We start from the raw sequence: 10,810 nt of genomic DNA, 5'->3' as shown, positions 1-10,810 counted from the left end.
TCATCCTCCCCGTCTTGCCCTCTCTTTCTAAATCTCATTAAATGGTTCATCACAGTTGGTCCTATCATGTCAGAAGGCAGGGACTGCCAGAACCTGCCTAGAACAGAATTCATCTGGAGTTGAAATACCCTCCGCCTGGGTTAATCTCCTCGGTGGTTGCACGTAAAGCACGGGGCAGCATGTGGTGGAGATTAGGCATGCCTCGGTGTTGAATTCTGAGCTCCAGGATGTGTGTGGGCCCGCATCCCTCACAGCCACGTCACTTTCTTCTTTTAATGAAAGCTGAAACCCAGCTCCTGCCAGAGGACAGTGGGAGTGAACAAATGTATAGGAAAAGAAAATAGACATGGTTAGGAAGGCTGGCTGCCCGACCCCTGGTCTGGGCTGGAAACAGCCCACCCCCTCCTTCCTAGCCCGTGGAATGCAGGAGGGGCTGCAAGAGAAGCCAGGAGGGCTCCTGGGGAGGAATTAAGGTTCGGTATGTTTCTGGCTTCTCTGTAAATACTGGACACCTCCGAATGGAAGAACAGCTGAGAAGAGTGACTGCTAATCCCCCAGTGCCAGGAGGAGGCCTGCCTCTCCCTTCTAGATCCCAGCAGATGGTGGATGAAACAGGCTTCCCTCGAGGCAAGGGCAGCAGGAACTGTCCCACCTTCTGTTCCTTCAGCCAGCCCTGCACGTCTCCCTCATGGCCTGTCCCTGCCCAGAAGGGCCTCGCCGGCCCTCGAGAGCCTTGGGGACACGCCCCGGCTTTGGCTTTCGCCGTCCGGCTGGGATGCTCAAGGTCAGCCAAGCTGGACTCGGGCCAGCACTGGCAGCTTGGGAAGCCTTCAGCGAAATTCCGCGGGCCTGGGGAAGAACAGCCAGGCAGTGTCGCCACGTCTCTCCCTCTGTGAATTACCTGGGGAAGAGGGGCGGTGACTTATTTAAAATGCACATGCACTCTTCCAGGGTGAAACCTGGGAATCTGAATTACTGTTAGAGGTAACTTGGCTGCAAGTGGTTCTAGCATTCTACTTGGGGAAACAGCAGCCCGAGTGGACTGGAAGGCATTTGGGGTGGTGGATAGGAACAGGGTGTTGTCTGGTGCCTGGATTTGAAGCCTTACTCTTCCGTTTGCTCAGCCGTGTGACCTTGAGCAAAGCAGGCGCAACGGTTCCCTACCTCATAGGATACAAACCAGTCTTTCTCAATGGCAGGGCACAGCCATTCTCGGGTTTTTAAATCAATTTAGTCACAATTCATATCAAAAAATGTAACTGGGAGGTTGGCTACACAGCAATGTGAATGTGCTTAACGCTACTGAACTGTACAATTTTAGTTGGTTAAGGTGGGACATTTTATGTTTTGTATATTTTACCAAAATTAAAAAAAAAGAGAAATGTCTAGACTACACCACAGAAGGTTAAGTCATTTTTATATACTTACGTAGACACGACAGAAGCCAATCTCAATTTTCAAATTAAATGGATCCCTGAAAAAATTGTGTCAAATGAAAATCAGTCATTGAATCTTATTTTCCATTGACTTATAATTTAAGTCAATATATAAAAACAGCGTTTAGAGTTTTAAAACGTGGAAATTGAGCAGTATTGCAATGAACAAATATCGAACCATCATAGATCTTTAAGGGGAAAAAAGTGTTCTTACCATAAATATAGTGCATAAGAAACTATGTTTTGTTCTAAGTGGGAAAAAGTGAAATTGTTTTTAAACATTTTAAGGGTGAAGATTATTTCATGAAACTGGTCTCAGTATTCCACTGACCTACCCACCCCTGCTCCCGGGCAGACTGATTCCTAGGTGGGTGGACTGGAATTGGCCTCCTGCGCCCTGCAAGTATTTACAAAGGATTCAGGGAATAACCGTGGTGTTCAGTGATCTGCTAGACTTTCCAGGAGTTCCCTTTACACATATGGCAGTGAATGTGGGAATGTGCCACCAGTCACTCCCAAGGAGAAACTCTTTCTTTCACACAAGTGTTAATGCACTTCAGTCCTACTCTGCTTTAAAAATAATGAAATACTTCCTCAGGAAGGCTTTCTCTGAACCCTCTTTTGAATCCCTCTTTTTGTGACTATCTCAATGATTCCCTCGTTCTTCCTAGTGTGTACCGTAACTGTCCCTGGCTTGTCTGTAGCTGCTCTGCAGTATGAGTCCTGCTCTGTTTTATTTCTGTCTTCCAGCGACTAGCACAGTTCTTGTGCCGTAAATATTTGCTGAATCAATAAGTGAATGACATTGACCCAAATCTTCAAAAGTGAGAGCTATAGCTGCCCCCAAAAGTATCATTATTACTGAATTGTAATAGTTACAATTTGCTTTGTATCTTCTATGTGGCTTATATCACTTGTCTCTAATTATTACAATAACTAATCATCTCTGCCTGAAAGGAGTTACTGTGTCCTTTTTCAGAGGGGAAAATTGAGGCTTATGAAAGTGAAGTGACTTGCCCAAGAGCAAAATAGGTAGTAAGTGACAGAGGCGGGATTCAAACCTAGGGATGTTGGGCTGTAACACCCGTCCCATTTCTCCTTCTTTTTGGTTCTTCTGCATCTGCCTGAGCCAAAACAGCTCCTCTCTTTGCATCCTGTCAACAGGCATTTTCGCTGAGAAAGGCCTACCGTGTGGCAGAGGGTGATTCCAGCTGGCGTGACCCTCACCTGGCTCCATCACCCAGCCGCCCTCATAGTTTCTTCTCCAGACCAACCCAAACATGGTTGGGGAGCTCAGCGGGGAGGGCCCAGCATTCCCCAGTCTGGACAAGTATCTAATCAGCAGGCCTCCTTAGCATATCAATCCAAGACCACTCCAGAGATGGATGCCTGGGCCCAGTTTCTATTTTTAACTGGTGTGAAGGGGAGGAAAAACACAAGCATTAAAAATCAAAGTGCCAGTGAAGAACTGAGAATACAGGGCAACCCAGGGCAAACCAGTGATCTGTGTCCTTATGTCTTTCTGTTTCTTTCTCTTCTCCTTGATTCAAGTAATCCCTTACTCCAAAGTTTCAAGATCCTCCACAAAGAAGCTGATGTCATTTATACCAGTGCTTCTCACACTTCAGCATACATATGACTCAACTGAGCATCTTGCTAAAATGCAGATTCTGATTCAATAGTTCCGGGGTGGGGCCTGGGACTGCTTTTCTAATTCACTCCTGGTTATGACCATACTGTGCATCCCGGCGATATGTTCAGTCGGTTGAAGTTGCTGTTATCTTCTTGACAAGAACATTTCTCTTTCAGTCTTGTCTTTGTCTGGAATAAACGCTTTTGCGTTATTAAGATGAATGTTCATCTCTCCACCAGCAGGTGGACAAGCAACCCTTGGCATTTGTTCCTTCATTACCTTTGGCAGCAGGGGAGTCTTTCCTGGCCTAAAGGCAGGAGTCTGAGTTTGAGAAAAACCCTGGAATCATGGAGGAGAGCCCCCTGATGTCCCAGCTGGGGTAAACCTGCCCTCTCCTCCAACAAGACTGGGCAGGCTCTCACAGCAGCTGTTTCCAGCCTCTTTCCCTGACCAGCCCCTGAGCCATGCGTAAATTGGGGACCAAGGTGGCCTTGGTTAATCTCAGCTTTCTGCACAGCCCCAGCTCTCCGAGTTGTCATGCAGGTTGGTGGGGACTAAGCCAGGAGGGTGCCCTGTCCCAGGCACCCCTTTTCTGGCCACCCAAATGTGCTGCTGTGGTGCCCTTTGGGCCCATGAGGACTGCCAGGGCTCTGCTCCCCCAGCTTTCCGTCCGGGAAGATGAGAAGCTGCCGTCACTCCCCTGCTGCCCTGGCCCAGCTGTCAGGACCCCTCAGCAGAGGGCGGGGTGCCAAGCCTTCCCCCTTGCGTGTGGCTTGTTGTCTCTTAGGCTGGCGGGGCTGTGGCGAAGCCAGCCACAGCACACCCAGGGGGCACCTCCACCCAAGAAGGGGGAGGGGGCCGGCTGGCGTCACCCGGTCTTCCCCTGCCCCCTACCCTTCACCGCCTGCCCCTCCCTAGCTCCCTATTTGGCCATCCCCCTGGTTGCCCCCTCCCCTTCCTTACATGGTCTGGGGGGCCCCCGGGCTGATCCTCTCCCCTGCCCTTGGCTCCATGAATGGCCTCGGCGCTCCTCAGTGGTGCGAAGGCGACCAAATAAGGCAAGGTGGCCGACCGGGCCCCCCACCCCTGCCCCCGGCGGCTCCAACTGACCCCGTCCATCAGCGCGCTATAAAGCCGCGCGCCCCGCGCGGGGCACCAGCGCCTGCCACACCGCCCGAGCAGCCGAGCCGAGCCCGCCCCGCGGACGGTGAGTCAGCGCCGCCCGCCCCGCGCCTGGAGCCGGTGCCCCGCGCCCCCACCGCTCCATCACTTTTTTTCTCCTTAAGACCAAACTTTTCATTTGGTTCGAACTTCTTTTGTCCTGGGTCTCGGTCTTCACTGGAGAGGGGCGCGTGGAGGGGTAGCCTTGGGCCCCAGTGGGGCTTTTGGGGTCCCCGCTGCCGTGTGCTTTTCCCTCTAGCTGGGGCTCGAGCATGGATCGGGGTGTGGATGGGCCCGAAGTGGCTTCCCGGTTCGTGAGAAGGCGAAAATGTAAAGGGCCGGGGAGGACCTGCTAAGGGGTGACCGTCCCTCTTGCACTGGGGCAGGGGAGGAGCCTCCTGGCCTGGGAGCCTGGGCGGTTCCTCTCCCCTGCAATGCAGCTTCTTCCCACCCTCCTTTGTCTGCCCCGAGGGGAAGGGAGACGACAGCGTCCCCCGCCCCCCTCCCCTGCCCGGGGACCCCCATCTGCCCTGTCCCTTCCTCCGGGGACGCGGACGAGGCCAGCTCCGCAGGCACTGAACGTAGGCCGCCTTGCTCTCGTCCATCCGTAGACCCCACTGAAGCTTCGCCAAGATGTGCGACGACGAGGAGACCACCGCCCTGGTGTGCGACAACGGCTCCGGGCTGGTGAAGGCCGGCTTCGCGGGCGACGACGCGCCCCGCGCGGTCTTCCCTTCCATCGTGGGCCGCCCGCGCCACCAGGTAAACTTCCCGCCCCGCACAGCCTGCCCTCACCTGGAGCCGTCTCCAGCCCCGCTCCACACCCCTTCCCGCCACCTCTTCAGCCCAGCAATCCAGGAAATGTCTCACCTGCCCCTCCTGTTCCATGAACTCATTAGGTCAGATAGGAAACGCTGGATTCGCTTCCAACCTCAGCCCAGGCAAGCAATACTCACACCCTCCAGCAAACCAGGAAACGTGCAGCACCGCCCCCCCTCCCTCAGTCCACTTCAGGGACACAGCTCTGCCAGGGGTCCAACTTCCTCCTGTGAAAAGGCGGCAGCTTCTCTTTTCCACTCCTGACCTGCATTTTTAGTCCTCAGTATCTTCTCTAGCTCTTATACATCTCACTTTACTCCTTGGCCTCCCTTTTCAGTCCTGTTCAAAACTCAGAATAATACAACGTATCCGAACCAACCAGGAGCCAAGCCACATTGCTCCCTCTTGTTCACAGCCAGTTTATAGGGTTCCCAAAATGTAATCCATCTGCTTCCTGGCTGTTGCATTTTTAGAAGCCAGTCATGACAGAGGCAGTAAAGTGCCGTGGTGACAGTGACATACCACCTTGTTTATTAAAAGAAATGCCACGCTCTCTGGCTTTGCCTCGGTGCCTGGCCAGACACGCTGCCAGGGGGGAGAGTGGTATTCCTCAGTGTTGGCGGACCATGCGTACTCCAGGACAGCTCTAGGAGGGCTGGATTTCCCAGACAGGATGGTAATAGCATATCAGTCCATCTTTTTATGTTTACTTGATGAATGTCAAACTCTTTCCTTGGGAGAAATACAGTGTGTCATTAATTCAGTCATTCCACAGTGTAGTCATTTATATTCCAGTTGACATAGGTGATGAGCTTAATAATTTAATGAAGGCATTATGGTATTTTAAAAATGAGGCGAGGCTCTGCTTCTTCCGTGAAATAGCTTCATTTCTTCCCATCCCTAGTTATATTCTAAACAATAGAATTATACCTCTTGGGGGTGGAGTGGGGAGAAGGTACAAGATTAACTTTAAATGATATTTCTGAATTGGGGTAAATTCCTATTGTTTCTTATTTCTCGTATTCATAAGATGTCACTTGACTTGGACAGTTACGTAGAAATGAATAAGGCATTGATTGTATTCCTGACACGGTGGAAGCTTGATTTTCTCATTACTTTCTTCTTGTAGGGAGTCATGGTGGGTATGGGTCAGAAGGATTCCTACGTAGGTGATGAGGCCCAGAGCAAGCGAGGTATCCTGACTCTCAAGTACCCCATTGAGCACGGCATCATCACCAACTGGGATGACATGGAGAAGATCTGGCACCACACCTTCTACAATGAGCTCCGCGTGGCCCCTGAGGAGCACCCCACTCTGCTCACTGAGGCCCCACTGAACCCCAAGGCCAACCGTGAGAAGATGACCCAGATCATGTTTGAGACCTTCAATGTCCCCGCCATGTATGTGGCCATCCAGGCGGTGCTGTCCCTGTATGCTTCTGGCCGTACCACAGGTGTGTTGGGATTGTGAGATAGTCCCTGATTAATTACATTCCCAAGTCTTCGACCTTGCTGGGAATCGGTCTCCCCAGTGAGAAAGGAATGATCCCTTTCCTCACGCTCCCTGGGAAGGTGTCTCTGCTAAGGGAGAGGGGTAACAATAATATCCTGAGGTTGGTCTCAGAGCACACTTATTTCTAAGAACTGAAAGAATACGGAGTTAGATCCTCCCCTTGCCTAAAGTATGTGATGTCACACATTGAGCCTTTGCACAAACTATCAGCCTGGAATGCAGCAGTCATTGGTGTGTGTTCACACCATCACAGCCCCTGGGCACACATCCCTACAGGGTCTGAGTCAAAAAAGAGAAGAACACGTGTAAGTTAGAAGAGAGGAAAGAAAAACACGCCTGGTTGCTTGCATAAGGTGCTAATAGCTGGTAAGAGGGATGGTCATTTGAAAGTGTCCTGGGGAAATTTTTCTACTACAATATTTAAGAGGATAAACTGTTGCTGGCTTCAGATTTGGCATCCATTATGCTCATTTTTATTCTTCGTGTGTAAGGGATCTAATTTTATCTGGATCCTTGCCCAGCGCTAGTATCTCTTAGCCAGGATTGGAAGCAGGCTTTGACATGGTTAAAGCAGTGGTGTCCTCAGAGATTTACCTTGTTCTTGTGGATTTTCTCTGACAGGCATTGTTCTGGACTCTGGGGATGGCGTAACCCACAACGTCCCCATCTATGAGGGCTATGCTTTGCCCCATGCCATCATGCGTCTGGATCTAGCTGGTCGGGATCTCACTGACTACCTCATGAAGATCCTCACTGAGCGTGGCTACTCCTTTGTCACCACCGGTGAGTGTGTGTGTATCTGCCGTAGTATGTGTCTTGTTTTTTACCCTCCCCCAGCGAACCCCCCTACCTCCTCAAGGTTGATTTCATCTTTCAGAGCTTAACTGTGACACGCTTTATTTCTGCAGCTGAACGTGAAATTGTTCGCGATATTAAAGAGAAGTTGTGCTATGTCGCTCTGGATTTTGAGAATGAGATGGCTACGGCTGCTTCTTCCTCCTCCCTGGAGAAGAGCTATGAACTGCCTGATGGCCAAGTCATCACTATTGGCAATGAACGCTTCCGCTGCCCTGAGACGCTCTTCCAGCCCTCCTTCATTGGTGAGTTGTAGGGTCTGGTGCAGAAACACCGCTTGGTGGCTCCCAGGGTGAAAGCTATTATAATCAACAATGATTAAGGGGCCCTTGTGTTAAAAGAAGTCATAGCTTGGAGTCCCACACAGCTCAGCCTCAGGTCCTGATGGCTTACAGGGATGGCCATCACTGCTCCGTAGCAATGATATGATAAAGGATGACACACTGGCTTCATCTCAAAATGAGGAATGAGACAGAGTAGTAACTGAATAATCCATACCTATCTGCAAGGAAGAGATGATGACTCAAGAGTGCTGCCTTATTCTGATATGTTCCATCACCAACTAGCTAGACGTTGCTTTCATCACTCATTATTAAGTGTAACAACAATCCAACTCACAGTAATAACTGGACCTTTGTATGTCACCAGACATATTTCCTAAGGAGTGATTTCCAAGAGGAAGCTTGTCAGGATCTTATTTTAGTCCATAAATAAGAATTGCATTAATTTACCGTAAATGTGTGTCTCCTCCTTTTCTAATCCATCTCCGTACTCTGATGGGTACAGCAAGTGTTCCCTCCAAACAGGTGCTAAACACAGTTGTTTGTTTCTTGGCAGTCCGTTGTGGATTTACTGTCTGCACTTTTAAGACACCTGTTCCACAAAACCCTGCAATGTGTCCTATAGAGGAACATATGTTTCAGAGACAAATGGTGACAGTTTACCAGCATAGAGGGGTACTATTCTCTTCCCTCTACCCTGGCCCCCTGGCCTGAGGGCACTGTGATTTTTCTTTTTTACACTTGTTCCTAGGTATGGAATCTGCTGGCATCCATGAAACAACTTACAACAGCATCATGAAATGTGACATTGATATTCGCAAGGATCTGTATGCCAACAATGTCTTATCTGGAGGTACCACCATGTACCCTGGTATTGCTGATCGCATGCAAAAGGAAATCACTGCCCTGGCTCCCAGCACCATGAAGATCAAGGTGAGTGGGGGAAGCAAAACAGGTCTCTCCGTATTCCAAGCAGAATTCCTAACTCCTTTCCCCTCACCGCCTAGCTTCCCGTTTCCCATAAACTTTTAGCTTTTCTAACACTTTCTCTGATTTTTCTAGCACTTTTCCCAAGATAGGAGACTTGGAAACACTTTCAAGCAGTGGATAAAAATAAATCTTTGAAGGAAAAAAAATATCTAAATCTTTGAACACATTTTAAAAGACCCCCCCACTTTCGGGCTAGCCTCCACCATGCATGTAGCTTATTGCCACATCATATTCTGTTTCAGAGAAGTGGGGAAGTTCTATTTTATAGTGACTTTGATAGTGGAAATGATGAAATAGAGGAAATGCATTAAATTTGACTCAGCCATATTCATTTGTGGGAATGAAGTATCACATTACAGTGAATTGATCACCAATATACTTTCTGTGAATCTCCCCAACATGCGCTCTGTTGCTTGGAACTTCAGAGTTCACTGGTGGTTTTTGTTTTCATTCTGCAGATTATTGCTCCCCCTGAGCGTAAGTACTCTGTCTGGATTGGGGGCTCCATCCTGGCCTCCCTGTCCACCTTCCAGCAGATGTGGATTAGCAAGCAAGAGTATGATGAGGCAGGACCATCCATTGTCCACCGCAAATGCTTCTAAGGTGCCTTCTCTCTTAGTCTACCTTATGTTCAGGATGACGGTATGATGCTTCTTGGAGTCTTCTGAACCACCCTCCCTCATCTCTCATCAATCATTGTACAGTTTGTTTACACACGTGCAATTTATTTGTGCTTCTAATATTTATTGCTTTATAAATAAACCAGACCAGGACTTGCAACCTACAAAAGCAAACCTCTCTCATTTCTTTTTGGGGTTTGGGGTTTGGGGTAGGAGTAGGATGGGGCCAGTGTTTGTGTACTCAGTCTGTGAACTCGTATATTGGCGGCCTTGACACCGGGAGCATTGTAATATCACAGCACCACAAAGTTCATCAGATGAATTAGCGTGACTTTTAGCTGAGAGTTACAATATTAAATTTTGATTTTACCCTTTGGGACAGGATCATGAGGATATTTCATATCTGAAAAGCAAATTAGGTTTAGCTCCACATAAGCAAGAAACAGAATTGGAGAACACAATTCTCTAAGATTCGTTTCTATGAGGACACTGAAAATTGTTGTCTTAGCACATGTTCCAGTTGTTTTTGTGACTTTGCAGAAACCACGTAGATATTGGTAATGAGAAAGTCAAAGATTATTTTAAACAGATTAGTTTAAATTCTCATTCTCTTCAGTTATCTTCCTGAGGGCCATGCATGTTAACAGTGAAACACAGAGGCCAGCTGACAGATAAGCCCGGCCATGTCCCATTCCAAATATTCCCTAAATAAATCAAGACCACTGGGCATGTTCAAAACAAATGTGAGGAAACAGGCACCAGATACCTTTGCCTAATCAGTGACTAACTTCTGGGACAGACGTCTTCAGTCTCTTCAGTTCTTTGAAATCCTGGGATCGTGGGTCGAATGGAGTGAAGTCTATAAAATCCTGAGGAGTTAAGGGGAGCAGAAAGCCATGATATTCCCTTTACTCCGTGCTGGGCTGTTTGCAAAGCATGCTGGGGATAGTGATGCATCCAAAAGCATCTACTGTGCTCTGTCTTTGAGGGGTTCACATACACACTACCCATAAACCCCCAGTGTATGTGGTCTGGGAGGCTACAGGGAGATGGACATATGAGACTGGGTCTTGATGAACGTTTAAGAATTGGAGAGGTAAGAAGAGCAGGGAGGAAATCTCAGCAGAAGGCAACGGGGCAGAAGCCATCATACAAAGCACAGGGCAGGCTGGTGGGAGCTGATGAATTTTAGGAAGTCAGTTTGGAAAGGGAGATTTCAACCTGATTGCAGAAGCTTTCAAATTTTTCACTTTCAAATTAATTGTCCATGAACCATTTGACCATTTGAATGGACCTAATTAAACTTTTATCTGTTGATGAGGGAATCAAGACACAGAGAGATTAAGCAATGGGTGCAATGTTATACAGCTAATTTGTGGAATACCTAAGGCAGTCAGGAACCCAGATTTTTTGACAACTAATCTAATGGTGCTTCTAAAACAATCTTTCCTAACTTAGTCATAGTTATCAAGAGTAACCACATTCTATCACACACCGTTTTG

The 10,810-nt window shown here is 48.5% G+C and overlaps 1 protein-coding gene across 1 annotated transcript; it reads left to right on the top strand.

Annotated features, from left to right (window-relative positions):
* The first annotated feature begins 4,841 nt into the window (after positions 1 to 4,841).
* ACTC1 (actin alpha cardiac muscle 1) lies at positions 4,842 to 9,475 on the top strand. Its single transcript, XM_060004950.1, has 6 exons — positions 4,842 to 4,992; positions 6,179 to 6,503; positions 7,184 to 7,345; positions 7,471 to 7,662; positions 8,450 to 8,631; positions 9,147 to 9,475. Exons 1-6 carry the CDS (start codon positions 4,864 to 4,866, stop codon positions 9,288 to 9,290), a joined length of 1,134 nt encoding a protein of 377 aa, XP_059860933.1. The 5' UTR covers positions 4,842 to 4,863; the 3' UTR covers positions 9,291 to 9,475.
* The last annotated feature ends 1,335 nt before the right edge of the window (positions 9,476 to 10,810 follow it).

Source organism: Delphinus delphis, chromosome 2 (assembly GCF_949987515.2).
Source record: "Delphinus delphis chromosome 2, mDelDel1.2, whole genome shotgun sequence".
Lineage (NCBI taxonomy): Eukaryota > Metazoa > Chordata > Mammalia > Artiodactyla > Delphinidae > Delphinus > Delphinus delphis.
This window is presented reverse-complemented; position numbering and strand designations above follow the sequence as displayed.